Genomic DNA, 15,195 nt, shown 5'->3' with positions numbered 1-15,195 from the left:
TTGAAAGTTTGAAATATTTCACATATCTATCCACACCACACCAACCCAACCAACCATAAAAAAAACCCAAAAAGGTATGCATGATCCTAGAATGTACTAGGAGAGGTACTTAGAGAAGAACTGGAGAAATATTTGTGCCACTACAAAATATTGGTGAGACCGTGTACAGTTCTGGTCCCTTACATTTAAGAATGAATTCAGACTGGAGCAGCTGCAACAGAAGGGCCACCAGGATGACTGGGGAAATGGGATCCTCTCTCATAAAGAGGAGATTAAACAAGCAAGGCATGTTAGAGTAGCAAAAAAGCTGAGAATAGGATGGGGAGAGGACACTAAACTAAAAGACAAATGATAGTACAAAAGCAGAAAAATGTGAGCTGACCACAAATAAAAAATTTAGGCTAAAGAACTGGAAGAAAAGTTAACTAGCAAAGAAATAAAAAGTTCTGGAATAGTCTGTAATAGGAGTTTGGAGGCAAGACCCCCTCAGTTTTAAAATGGTGCTCAATCACTTTTTGAAAGGAATTAAATGACATGCGGTTGCTTGCAGGAGCAAGGAGCTGGCCTCTACTGATAGAGGCGGTACTTTCCAGCTGTATGTTCCCACGGTTCTTTTAAATTGTTTCCAACCATTCTGACAGAGTGTATATAAAGAAACCTTGAAGAACATGGGTACATGTCCATCTGCCCATATCTACACAGTAAGACCCTCCTCATGGAAGCATTACCATTGACTTCAATCACACCTTATTGACAGTTTTATAGAACCACACCATGGGCAAGAAAGATACCTGTAAAGAAAATGTTCAAGAATTGCCATACACTGACAAGATTTGTTTTTTTGGTAGTTGAAGGGAACATTTTTTCATTCTCACTTTACTGTTAGATGTGGAAATCATAAGAAAAATAAAAATCACCATACCTCATTACTACACAGCTCAAGTTCCTGAAATCTCTATGGGTATATCTGTGACAGAGACTGGTAAAGAGGGCTGCTGTGAAAACATTATCTAAATCACCCACTCCCATTTTGCATACAGTGCAAGCTGGGAAAACAGATACTGTAGCTACTTCTAGGCTCAAGCTAAATATGTACCCAATGCCATCCTTCAATTCTGGTGCGCTAATGAGAGCGGTGCCACTCTAATAGTGGCTACGTGACAACTTTTCAGCATGTGATATGTGCAGAGCAGGAGTGACCACAGTATTTTTATTGCGACACTTCTTAGCATGGTCTGAAGCACTGTAGACACCCTCAGAGATGGAGGAGAGAAACTTCAAACCAAGACAACATGTTAATTTACACAAAGACTTCAAGTACTTGGGTGATAAAAATCAGGGATCTGGGTTTTCTGTTTGCTGCAGAAAAATGCTAACTTTCTCCTCTAAAGGAGAAAAAAAAAAAAAAGCAAAAGCAGGAAACAGCCTGTAAAGGGCTACTTGGGTCTGGGGGGAGCAGGAGGAGGGCAAATCAGGCAGGGGGCACCACATTCACATGGCAGCCAGGCAGCATGGAGAGCAGCTTCCACAGTGAAGTCAAGGGGGATGTAGGTTAAGGCCCCCATGGAGAGCAAGAGAGAGAAGCAGAGCTGAGGCTGGAGGTACTGCCCAGCCGGAGTGGTGCATGGGACCAAGGCAGTGACGTGCAGCCACAGGGTCTGGCTGGGGGACCAGGAGGGAACCAGCTCGTTCATGGGCTGGTGGCTCCCCACTGTTGCACACACTCCTGGTGAGGGGACCTCAGGGTCAGCACATGACCCCCCAAATTTGTTGGCTGAGCAGAGGCGGATGTGGGCTAAGGGGTCCCTGTCCTGCTGCATCCCCCCCATTGCCCTCTGCAGCTCAGTGGGCAGAACTTGGCACAGGAGGACAGAGTAGGGTGTCAGGCTTGGTGCTGCCATCAGGAGCCCCACACCTACCGTAACACTGTGATGAGATGCCCCCTGCCTGCCTGGCAGCAGTGGGGGGGGGGGCACAATTCTGTGCTGCTGCCAGGCAGGCACGGGGTATCTCAGCACAGCAGGGCAGCTGGTGCGGGGCTCCCAGCAGCAGCACAAAGCCTGCCACCTTGCTCTGCCCTCCAATGCTGGGTCCTACCTACTGGGCCATGGAAAGCCCCAGGGGCAGGGCAGACAGCCCTGAGCCCACATCTCTCCCCCCTGTTCCCACCCCCCATGGACTCCACTCCAACTGTGACACCCATGAGGGAGGGGGAGCCAGGGGCCACACTGCTCCAGTTGCAGCCTCCCACAAGTGGCAGCTGGGGCTCAGGTACTGCTGGTGGGAGGCAGGAGGTGGTGGGCCCTTGCCCTGGCCTCGTAGCTCTGGCAGTTGTGGACCCCTTCTGACAGGGCTGGGGAGGCAAAAAGGAAGGGGCAGTGGCAAGGCCAGGGGGCTGTGGCTTGGGAGTCAGAAACAATGGCAAGGGCAGGGGCAGGACACTGGGATAAAAATCAGGGCTGCTCAACATCACAAAAAACAGGGAGGACAAGGACAGCCACAACTGAACCCATGTCTTGGTGAGCAAAAGGGGGTAGAAGGAGTTCTGACTTTCTACGATTAAAAAAAAAAACCAAAACAAAACACCAAAAATCAAATGCCTAAATATACAGGTACTTAAAAATTTATTTTATTATTATATTATAATGAGGCACCAGTAGACTTCCAAACTGCAAATATATCAATAAAATATTGTATTCGACTGATACCTATTGTATTACATACATACATGTGTATGGCATTTAGTTTTAAAATGGCAGGAAAAATGCAGATTTTGGGGGTTTTTTTTAAAAAAAAACCCAAAGAATTTTGGATTGTTTTTCCATTAGAGAATTTGCAATTTTTCAGAGGATCCCTGGTGAGAATGTTCCTAAATGATATGCAAGTCAATCATTTTAACACAAAGCTAGATAAAAACCTATTTGAAAATCTGCTGAGGATTAGAGCCATGGCACTGAATTCACTCACAAGGTAGGAGCTGCTATCACTTGATAAAACCTAGCTACAGCATACAAGCAACTTACCCGGTGGGGGAATCTATTGTGCCAACAGTCCATCTTACCTTTGCTATCTCAGCTGACCACTTAAAACTGTAGGTGGTAGTTTACATCTCTCAGGACATCATTAAAACATTTCTATTAAAAAGTCATCACAGAAATACTTACAGATCTTTGTTTTGGGAGAGCATGGATGAAGAAGTCCAAAAATACTTTATGAACAAGTGAGTGCTTTATCACAGCCTCCCTATATTATTGAAAGGGAAGGGAAGGAAAACTTAATTAACTGGAAACGTTTTTATTCATATTCAAACACACCAGGCAGCTTTTTTAAACATATTTGATTTCTTATAGGCCAATTAGCTTGCAGCTTCCTGTCTGATGACGCTTAAGTTATTGGCATATTTATGGGGTTTTTTCAGTTAAAGTAGTTGACTCATGATGCAAAGGAGCCTGCAATCTATCAGCTGTAAGCAGTAAACAATCATCCTGAATAAAGTATTATTAGTGTTTATAAGATCAAAACAAAAGCAGAAATTTATTTTGCAGCGTGTGGATTTAACTAAAAGAAACAAAACAAAAACAAAGAAACAATACACTTTTTGAAAACCTAGCAAGGTGCTTCTTTAGGAAACCTCTGGATTGGGTAACCCAAAAAATCTTTTGTAGAGAAATACCCGAGGAATACCTGGCTGCTTAATTCTACGCATTTTTTTTTAAATAGACACTGCAGAATAATAAACCTGATATTTACAGTGCATGAAGCATCTCTTACTAGCCTGGTATGCAACAAGTACTATAGTCTCACCCTCCCCCTGCACCCCCAAATCAGTTTCCCCCAAATTGGAATACATGTATTAAGTGGGAGACTGATTTTCTGCCTTGGATAGAAGCATCCTGCTTTGATTCCTGCTCTACAGTGCCCCATTATTACTATTCAAGCAGCTGAAGGAGTTAATTGACTTAAAGGCCCACTGTCTTTCACTCCACAGGTGTTAATGATGGTCCCTCCTTTACAGTGGTCTTGGTGTTCTACTAATCAAGCTAACTTTCCTGACAGTAATTTTTATGTCTGCTAGCTTGTCCTGTTAGGCTAAGCAGGAAAAGGAAGGCGATTAACCGAAAATTAGGGGCTGCCCTTAGTCTATGCAACCATAACTCTGGAAAAATCTTTACTTCTCCATTCTACTTTTCAAAAACGTGGTGCAATTTTATTCCGGAGGTGTGTTATATGTAACAAAATATGGTATTCCATATACTGCATTACAATTTCTTCTAGAAAGTGCTAGAGGTTAGTCATACTTAGAGTTAACATCATAACTGCACAAGAAACAAAGCAGCATTTCCTACAAAATGATTGCCACAACACATATACCCAAATACTTTGCCCAGTTGGTTGTCTCATTTTAAGAAATGTATTTTGGTCCTTACTTTTGTGCCATAGGTGTAAGAATCTGTTTCATTTCATCCAAAATGGCCTCTTTCTTTTCAGGCTGTGCTTCTAACATGCTGTCCAGTGTTGAGTGAACTGGTGACTGAAACAAAGACAGCCCATATCAAGTGTTATTATGCACACTGAGTTTTAAGTATCAAAGTATATTTTGGATTCAAAAATCGAGTAGAAAGGGGAATGGGGAACAGGACTCCCAAACACTATATTCAAGAGTTTCCATTCACCTAAGTTGGTTCTTTATACGTTTAAAACAATAGAAGCAATTATATTAAAAAAGATATCATAAGTCAGGATTTAAAAAAAGTTTCTATGAATTCAGTGTAGTCATTAGCATACAAACCTACATATGTTTCTATGCTCTGAACAGGTCCTTAACAACCTATGGAGATAGTCAGGCATAATAAGAAATCTTAAAAGGTAATTAAACTACAGGCAGTCAGGCACCATATTAAGGAATATTTAAACTGCCATGCATTGATGCGTGCATCTCCATGCAAAAGTTCAAGGGGTCAGAGGTATGTATGGCAGCACATTTGTATAATACTGCTTTCATATCCGAAAAGGCTGGGAAAGGAGGACAAAGAACTTACCCACTAAGTGTAAGCACCTTTTGATGTCCAAGTCTATCCCATTACACCAATATCTTTTCCAAGAAAACTAGTTTCAGAAACTTAATCTAGTCACAGGCTCTACTATGGATCACTATCTAGTTAAAAGAAACAAACTGAATTCATAGAATATCCAGGCTTTTTAAGGATGTTTGCTATACTTCATTATAAAACCAAAGCTTTGAAAAAAAATAGTCTTGCACTTATAAGCACCTGTAAACGTGCTTAGGGGCTGCTCTGAAGCACTACAATTACAGCGCCTTGGAACAGACTTGATTAATTGAGCCTGTTGAAGCATGGCAATTACTGCACTCCAGCCAGCCTCTGAGTCTTGTGTGTTAGCACCCCCACACAAGAAAATGACGGTGGGGGCGCTCAAACTAAAGCATGTCAAGTGAGCTTTAGTTCAAGCACCCCCACTGTCATTCTGAAGCACAGGAACACTAATACACAAGATGCTGCAATATGTTAAATTAGAGCAGCTCTCAGAGCCACTAATTAAGAGCTGCACCCCTTCCCCCCAGCATGTGTAAAAGTGCCCATTATAACTGCAAAGAAACTTTAGTAAAAACAGTTAAACAATTGTCCTCAATTATTGATTCTTTGAACCAAAAAAAAAAAAAAACCCCAAAAAAACCAAAAAAACACCAAATTTGAATTCCCCCACCCTTAAAGTTCTTTTATTGCCAGAAAAAACTATATAAATCAGGACACAGAAAGAACCATGGTTTTCTACAAAGGCATACGTTTTTCTAGCAACATAAAATAATAATATGCCCTATCAAGGAAGAATACAAGACACTTTGTTGTTAAATATGAATGCACAGGAATAGCAAACACAAGAAGCATATTTTTAAGTGATCTACTATTGCATCTACCAGGATACAAAAATCTCTGTCAAGGTATTTTCTAGGTGTTTGACTACTTCAAAGTAGGCTTTTTCACCCAAGAATGTTCCAAACGTCGTACTGGACAAGTTAATAAACAAGCAACAAAAGTAGCCTTTTAGAGGACTTAGGGCCCCTCTACACATTACAAGCATTACTCAAATAATTGTGCGATTCATTTAGGCTAGCTACTAGGGCAGTGCGAAACAACACCATTTCGTTTCGACTTCTGTTTCGCCAGGACAGTGTTTCGTTTCAAGTTTCATTTCATTCAGAAACCGCTGTTCCATCTCGTTGAAACTGTTTCAGCGTTTTGCCCATAGGCTATAATGGGGAAGCAGGAAACTGCTTATAAAACTTTCACCTGAATCAGGCAAGAAATGACAAACTTGCAGGCATGGTAGCCCCTTCTGAGGGCAGGAATCCTGCCACGTTTCAAGGAGATGGGTTCAAGAGTTTCTGGGAAACACCTCAAACTGTTTAGAGCAAAACGTGTCACTTGTAAGTGTGAAGGCACCGAGAAAGCTCAGTTCAAACAATGTCTTTTTATGCTGTATTTCCATCCCTCCTCCAGAGCACTGGGATTGGATGGGACCTCAGGAAAGGATCACAGTCACTGGCCAGCTACACAGTCAGTATCAGAGCAGTCCTTGCCCTTCCCCACTCCCTTCCCCCTCCCTCTCCTTAATTTCTCTTTAGTGGCAAGCAAGCCCAGCTTCGAAACTTGAAATGTTTCAAAACTTTCAAAATGTTTCAACTGCCTTTGTTTTGTTTTGAGGCTGTTTCAAAGCATTTCATTTTGTTTCGATTTTGCTATTTCAAGCTTGAAACGCGTCTACGCACAACAGCCAGCAAAATTTCGCACAGCACTACCAGCTACACATATAAAGCAACTATCATGCCATAAAAAGTCCATCCAGCTATAAAGTAAGAGCTGGAAAACGTGTAATAACTTTATAGTTGGTTTCTATCCAGCTTTAAAAATTTGCATGTGTAGCAAGGTAGGACCCCCATGACTAGTGTCAAAGGGTGAAAAAGGAAAGACAGTTAAACAGTGGAAGTAAGGGCTAGGATTTTCAAAGAAAGCTCAAAAAGGTTAACATACCCAGGTGCTGATGGATCTTAAAAATTTTTTACAGCCCCAAACTTTCACTCTCCCTTAAAAAAGAACAAAACTTAGTCAAACTGAAAGCAAAAAATCTCTACTAATGTCTATTGGAAACTATAGTATGCTATATACTATTGCATACTTCAAATTAGTGTTTAGCAACTGAGTGACTCAAGGTGATAGGTGTTAGCAAAAGCATAGTAAATAATGACTCAGCACCAACACGAATAAGTCTTTTAGATTAGAACAGGATAAAAATACTGAAACAATACCTTGTAAATTTGGAATGTGTTCCCATAGAGTTCTTCTGTCAGCATGATCCTTTGCTCCAAAATGGCTTTGTCATTGTAGGCATATTCCACTATAGCAGATGCTTCAGCATGGCGGAGCATTTTTCTCACTTGACCTTTAAAGCTTTTAATTATTTCTGCAACTTGTGCCTTCGTTCTATTCCATGCATAAAAGATAGAAAGTACAAAGGCAAGACATTGACAGAGAACAGAGATGATGTTAACTTTATTTTCAGAAATGTATTTATTTAACAAGCCAATATACACAGTCAGAGCCAACCTGAGGAGGGTGCGGGGCCCGGGGCAAATCAGCTTGTGCAGGGACCTACCCCTGCCCCAATCCTGCGTGCCCTAGATGCAAAGAAGCCGTTGCTAATGGCAGTGGTGCAGGTGTAGCATTTGGTTAAACTTTTTTTTAGTATAGTTGAATCTAGCACAAATGTAGTAATTTGATTTCTGTCTTTTGAAAGGTAGCTGCTTGACTATATTCTATGATGCTTCCAGTTTGACACAAACGAATGAACTTTGTATGCCCTGGGCATGAGAGAGATATGGGCAAGGAGTGAGTGAAGACTGAATGGGAGTTTGCATGACAAGAAGGAGAGAGGATGTAATAGTTTATGTAAGCAATAAGGCGCCAGAGGTGTAAGCCACCAGCCAGCAACTAACCAACAAACGGCAGAAGAATCCCTTTGAAGCTTGAGGGCACAAAGGAGATAACAGAAGCAGAAACGCTGCCATGTGGGCAATAAGAAAACTTCAAGGCCGAGACCCATCTTTTACAACTGTAGTGACCTCAATGTAAAAAAAAAAGATGCGAAGCAGCTGCTAGAAACACAGACTAAGCATGGAAACCCCCTAGGTAGTAAAACAGACTAAAACCATATATAAGGAGAGCACAAATGATGCAAAGCTGGGTAAGAAATCTTCTGTCTTCCTTCTGGAGGACAGGCGCGCCTGCTTCTCACCTTGCTCCAGCTCACCACCATCATCAGCAACAACATCTCAGCTACTCAGTAAACATGGGGTCAGCCACTCTGTGTTAACATTGAGCAACTATTGCTGGTAACTATACCTGGTGTCTATCTGTATGCATAGAATGGTAGTTGTGTGTGCATGTATGTCTGTGTGTAATAATGTGCATGGTGTTTTCTGTGCGTTTGTATGGATAATGTATCAAAACCTCCATGTCTAACTCATGTAATCAATAAACAGGGTACTCTGCCTTATCCCCCTTTATAAAGTCTCGCTTATAATTTAAGCAATTGGCAATTTGTGCAACATAGGGTGGGGTGGCAGGTAAATCAAGCAGCTGGATGCAAAGCTGGTGGTGGCGATGACAGTCACTGCCCAGCTCCATGTGGCCCCCTAAGCACTGGGTCCAGGGAAGTCACCCCAGTTTGCCCCCCCCCCCCCCCTCAGGGATGGCCCTGTACACAGTAATACAGGAAAGGCCTAAGCCTACATTCTTAACCGTACACCCATTGCTCATGGGAAGAGCCAGGAGAATCATGGAGGGAAAAACATCTCTAGGGATCTGGCTCAAAACAAAACGCTTAGGCTTTTGTTAGTTAGAATAATAATCAATAAAATCCTCAAGATTTCTCACTAACAGACAGCAGTAGGCTACTCTCAATTAATGCTGCTTCAGGCATTAGTAACTGCAAAAGACAAATCTCTGTAGGAAGCTATGTAGATTGAGCATACATGGGATGGGGTATATTAGCTACTTGGATCCTGAGTTTGTTAAACAGCTGAAGCTTGTATTCCCGTGGGCATCCAGTATTCCACCTTGTTTTCCTCTTAGCTCCAATCAATTAGAATCAGAAAGGTTAAAGGCTACATACTGAGGAGTACACAGAACTAAGCTCCATAAACCTGGCAGGTCTAGCTGCAAGGAAAACAACTAGAACAAGCAACAGAAGACTGATACAGGGCAAGTCAGGTAAAGAGAGGACAGAAAATAGCTTATATCCTAGACACTATGGCTATCTATTTTAAAAGACCTTAGATAAAACGCTACTGGAAAAAAAAAAAACAAAAACAAAAAAACAAGCCACAGAATAATTTTGAAATGCTTGAGAAATTGAGCAGCGTGTCTTTGCTGGCCTATTTATTATATACACCACACAAGGGTAGGGCATGAGTGTATTTTATTTGCCATTCACAGATAGAGAGCCTACTTTGTAGCAAGAGAACTGGGCACTGAAAAGCGACTGGTTCCCTCCCTCATTCCCAATACAAGGAGTTTCATACGGACAGGGCAGGCTGGACCAGAGCCATTTATTTTAGCTTATGATACACTGGATTATTATGGAACAAGAAAGAGATCAGAGCAGATTTACTTCTTCGTACTCACCCATACATAAGAAACTTCTTTACAATGTTTTTGGAATACTTTGATTTGCTCAATTCTACTAGACTTTCTGCAGGGCAAACAAAAGGGAAAAAAAAAGAAAAAAGGACTGATTGATTTTCATGCCCCCTTGAAAACCTACATGCATGTTTCCATATCTACAAGCAAAGCCCAAAGCCACTGCTCAGTGAGCTGTTATGCCAAAACAGAAATTATACACTTTTTTTTTCTGACAAATAATCATGCACACAAGTCAGAAGACATAATGCCAGAATTTTTGGAGTGCTGGGATAAGTTAAAACAACAACAGAATACAATGCATGTCTTCCAAGACAACTGTAATGTGAATAGGGGGAAAAGTACCTTTTAATTCTTCAAACATCTCCTGCCTTTGCTTGTCATTGCCATACTGAATGAAACACTGGATAACTCGAGTCGAGTCATGAGCAAATGCCAGCTGTAGATGAAATAAAAATAATTTCACGCCTTTCATATAACACTAAGTTCTGCAATATTAATGTACATACTCTTAACTGTATAGTTTTACTGGGGTGCATATGTTGAAATGCCAATTATAAAGCAAACCACTTAAGACAAATATAGCTTTTCTTGCTCCAGTATTCCTCCAAACATACCATATTTACTCACATAGCATTCCCCGCCTCCCCCCACCAAATAAATCAGCCTTCCGAAATTGGGTTGCATGTCTTAAGCAGAGGAACTGATTTTTCTTCACTGGAAGAAAAGCAGGGTGGAATAAAACAAGTAGACAAGTTAATCATGGCCCCTACTTCTCTCCATTATTTACAGAAACTTATATAAAGACCTATTTACAGTAAAGAAGAAACAGTTACTTCCTTTCAAAGACCTAGGGCCAAAATTTGCTGCTATCTTGCCATGCAAGGATGCTCCTGCTGCCTCACCCAGATTGTATCTTGGGATGTGAGAATTCCAGGACACAGCCTGGGTGCCCATGTATGTGCTCCGACACGTTCCAGTTAGAATGCTCTAGCATCACTGCAGTGTCATGTGTGTAAGTGCCTGTGGGTTTAAAAATGGTCTTTAGTTAAAGCATCCCACAGCCATTTTTAAATGCACAGGAGCTTAATACACATGACCAATTAGCTCCACAGTAAACTGTCAGTCGACACGTGCTAGTATTAGGGCACAAATGAATTAAACTCCACCACAGGATAGTATTGTCAGGGACAATACTATGCTACAGCAGAGTAATTTACTCTGTTGAAATATGTAGATGGTGACAGGGGCCCACAGGTGCTAAAATGCAGGGGGCTGCCTGCCACTTAGCTCCACACTTTAGCACCCTCATGCCTTAGCCAGCTTCTCTGCCACTGGGAGCCCAGACTGCCCCTCTCCCTCCCCACAGGGCAGAGCCCAGGGTTGCTCTGCCCTGGCTCAAAGTGCTAAGGTCCCAAGTCTACATGTAGATGCAGTGCCTGGGAATAGCTGAGTCCAGATGTAACAGCTCTGGAGTTTATTGCTACACCTTAACAGCATATGTAGATGCATCCAGTGATATTATTTTACTGAATGGAGGGAGCCCCAGGAAATATACTCTTTGTTTTCTTAATAATCTGAGGAGAGTCGTTGCAGTTTCACTTCAGCAAAATAAATGTTACCAGAATATTTAACCTAATGCAGCACACAGTACTCAGCAGTCACAATTTCAATTTGTTTTGAAACTGAGGATTTTACTACACTTCCCTAATATGCAGCAAACATATGCACTCAAGAAAAAGACTGTAGTTACAATACAAAGGTAAAAACAAAACAAAACAAAACACAGGTATTGTGACATTATGCAGGGATATTTTTAAAGCCTTTATTTGCTTGCAGGTTCTTGCAATTTTAAGTACAACTCTAATGAACTGAAATTGCATGTTAACCATGGTTCATCTATATCCACTGGGGCTCTTGCTAGATTAAAAAAAGTGGCTTTGTTAGCCAAGTAGCCTTGCTGACAGGATTGTGCTCAAAGACTCAGCCTTTTCAAACTGTGCTTCTTCCTTCATTCCCTTTTTAAATCAACATGTTTCTAATCACTCCTGCAGCCTTTGGACCAACAGGCTTGTACTGTGTTGTTTAAAGGGCTGCTTAATACATAGCACTGCACATATTCACATTCTCAAGAGGGGCTTTACTAACTTGCCCATTTCAATTCAATTGCATTTATTGTATTTTCCGTACACTTTTAATTTTCCCCCGAACCAGTTTTTGTAGTTCATTCAGCAGTTTCTTTCGCTTCTCCTTGTCACAGTTTTTCCTATAAAACAAAAGCAGACACATAGGAGACTCTTAAGTAGGGAAAACTTATTTTTTGGTGGGGGGCTGACATAGGATACAGAAGTAATTAGAAGCTGTGAACAAGAAAGCTGGAAGGCAGAGAGAGGGAGGTCCATATTTAGATACCCATTTATGAAAAGCTTAGCGAGATGTGCTTAATTGGATCGCTATTTCCCAGATTCTAGGAGCAAGGAGAGATCATTACCACTATTTCCCAATTACCTGTTTCAAAGAAAAAGATCAACAACCACCCTGCAAAAAGAGTGTCAATCACAACTTTCAACCATATTTGATAACATTACAGAGTATGGGAAACAAAAAAACCCCCCAAAAATCAAGATACAAAGCAAAACAACAAAAAACAAAAATAAAGACTATCCTTTTGCAGCTAATCTTTTTTTTGCACCAAGACCCTACTCCTACCATGTGCAAGATGCTCTCTACTCTGTTAGGGCCCCAGTTGTAGACTAGGACCCACCTGGGCATATCTGTACATATTGAGCCTCAACGAAACCAATGTGGGTTCCTCACTGCAAAGTTATTAGAATCTCAGGTCAGTAGGTCTTGAGGGTATTCAGTCTGGGAGTACTGTATTTTCAAAAAAACACCAATGTTTATGCCAACTTGCAGTTACTTGAATAAACAAATGTGATCCACCCAGGTGCCTCAAAAGCTATTTCTACTTCATCTACCAAAATGTATGCAAAACCTCCACATAATTATAATTCATTAAAATAGAATGTATGATAGCATTCAAAATGGAGAATTATGCCTTTTCAAAAGGTACCAAGCTAGAATGAGCAACCACTGAATGAGTGCCGATTGAAAATAATTGTATGACAGAAAACACCCATTATTACCTTCTCATACTTTCCCATATCTGCTTTGATTTCACAATTGTGTCATAGTTGGTGTTGTCATTCAGTTGTCTGCTTTGTTTTAATTCCTTCTTTTTCTTTTTGAAGTCACTCCATTTAGGCTTCTTAGATACTGGCCCTGAGGACAGAAACATTGTTTGCAGTACAGTAAGTCAGTAAACTTGTGGGAGGTTCTTGTTCATCTTTGTGGGAAGTACAGAAGAAGAGAGACCCACAGCTGTTATAAATCATTGTAGCACCACTGAATTCAGTGGTGCTATAATAGCCAGCACTAGGTAAGGCTCTATTCCATATTGCCAAGCTAGTTAATTTGAATGCATCAATACTAATTAAAACACTTCTTATTAGAGGTACACTGATACATCGGTCCAATATTGGATAGGTACCGATATAAAGAAAATTGTCTACATAGAATATCAGCCAGATGGGGCTGATAAATGCCCATGCTGCACAGAGCTGCAGCACAGCACAAAGCAAAGCCGGCAGCATGGACAGCTGCTGTCAGCTGGTAAGTTGGAAGGGGAACGGGGATGGAAAGGGCCTGGGGGGCAGATCAACAACCACCACAATGAGGAAGGGGGCAAAGGCAGGCACTGCCCAGGCAGGGCAGGGAGGGGGTATGGGATGGAGGCACGGCTCATGGAGGTGGGGGCAGCTCCTGGAGATGCTTGCACCCTGGGAGGGCAGGGGAGCATGTTCCTGGATCTGTGTGGCATGGTGCAGGCTGCAGCTGTGGGGTGAAGCCAGAGCCGATGCTGCGCAGGGCTTTTCTTACCAGAAGCTGGGCTCAAAGCAGACTCTGGCAGTGCTGGGAGGAAGCTGCAGCCACCCCAAATTTCGCCACAGCTCCACTCCCAGCCCCACACCACCACTTGCCACAGCCCTTCCCCAACACTTAGGTGGAGGTGAGGTGTTCAGCTGGGGCTGCACTGAGCAGCAGTGTGGGGCTTGAGAGCAGAGCAGCAGTGAAATCTGGGGAGACTGCAGCCTCCTCCCAGTGCTGCCAGAGCTTACTCCGAGTCCAGCCCCCAGCAAGAAAAGCCCCATGCAGCATCTGCTCTGGCAGCGCAAGCAGCAGCAGGAGTCACCCCCACCCCACGAGCTGCACCTGTGTCCTGTGCCCCACCCTGGCTAGGCAGTACCTGCCCCCGCCCTCCCTGTTGATCTGCCCCCAACACCCCTTCCCTCCCCTCCCTCCACAGACTTACCACCTGATAGCAGCTGTAAGTCGGATTGGTATTGGCCGATACGCCCTTTAAATAAATTGGCTATCGGTATTGGCCCCCAAAAATCTCTATCAGTGCACCTCTGCTTTTCATGACTAGCAATTTCCACTTAGGAGACATCCAATACTGGAAGGACAAGTATACTTCATGATTTTTTCCATGAAGTTTGACAGAATGTTGTAACTGGATTAATTTTGGCTTCTCTTCATGGTCTATCCGCTGACTCAGTCAAAATAGGGTCTAACACACTCCTTTCTCTCTCAACTCCTGCCATTCATTCAAAAGGTAGGCTTGAATTTTTAGAAGCATATGCAACTTAAAAGCACTTATTTTTATATTGCCTTGAACAACAAGACAAGCATATGGGTACAAAGTAAAACCTGGTAGGTTTCCTGCCTTTTGAGAGAGAGAAAAATCTGGGACAAGATTTAAACATACTGCCGCAAAACCTTACACAACACAACTCTGACCAGTGCTGTGGGCTACCTCTTTTTTAGGAGGGAGGTAACTAGAAAACTAAAACATTTAAAAGGGGGGCAGGAAAATGAAACAAAAAAGGCACCAATCAACAGGCAATCAAAGGCCACACGACAAAGGCAACTAATTTTCTGAACTATCTTCTCCCTATTAACTTGTCAAACTTATTTTTCTGGAGTTTGTTCAAGGAGGTATTTAGGTAGGTCGATACTCTCAACAGATTAAATTCAATTATAGATTTTAATATAACACCTAGCAATTACCTATTACCATTTCAAATGAAAAGCCTTTTTGTAAGCTTAATCCTTTTATTCACCAGGACTCATTAAATGGGATCTTTTGTTACACAGTAGCTAAACACAGCTGCTTAGCAACCTTAATAAAATTGAAGAGAACTCTTCATATAAAAAGATATAATAAATGAACTTCAAGGTAAAAGAAAAAAAATGGATTAAATGTTTGCTTTTAGCTTTAATCATCTCTTAGCAAAACTAATTATACTATAATATCATTCCCAGTAGTGGGGGGGGGGGGGGGCAAAGGGCAAAAAAATCTTGTTTGGACCAAAATAAAATTCCCTTAAAACGGGTTAATTTAAAAACTCTTTTTTTA

General features: G+C 41.8%; 1 protein-coding gene across 3 annotated transcripts in view; it reads right to left on the bottom strand.

The window, feature by feature from the left end:
- The window catches only part of PUM3 (pumilio RNA binding family member 3), a 65,865-nt gene that overhangs the window by 41,947 nt on the left and 8,723 nt on the right, over positions 1 to 15,195 (bottom strand). For all 3 annotated transcript variants that reach the window (XM_019517639.1, XM_019517640.1, XM_019517638.1), the window contains 7 exons: positions 12,863 to 12,998; positions 11,907 to 11,982; positions 10,062 to 10,155; positions 9,702 to 9,768; positions 7,325 to 7,499; positions 4,428 to 4,531; positions 3,165 to 3,243 (listed from right to left, as the gene is read on the bottom strand). In XM_019517639.1, coding sequence (XP_019373184.1) covers positions 3,165 to 3,243; positions 4,428 to 4,531; positions 7,325 to 7,499; positions 9,702 to 9,768; positions 10,062 to 10,155; positions 11,907 to 11,982; positions 12,863 to 12,998 — 731 coding nt within the window. The remainder of the gene's footprint in view (positions 1 to 3,164; positions 3,244 to 4,427; positions 4,532 to 7,324; positions 7,500 to 9,701; positions 9,769 to 10,061; positions 10,156 to 11,906; positions 11,983 to 12,862; positions 12,999 to 15,195) is intronic.

The sequence above is a fragment of the Gavialis gangeticus genome, unplaced genomic scaffold (assembly GCF_001723915.1).
Source record: "Gavialis gangeticus isolate Ggan-Ray unplaced genomic scaffold, GavGan_comp1, whole genome shotgun sequence".
NCBI classification, from domain to species: Eukaryota; Metazoa; Chordata; order Crocodylia; family Gavialidae; genus Gavialis; species Gavialis gangeticus.
The sequence above is the reverse complement of the archived record's forward strand: the minus strand, read 5'-3'. Positions and strand labels throughout refer to the sequence as shown.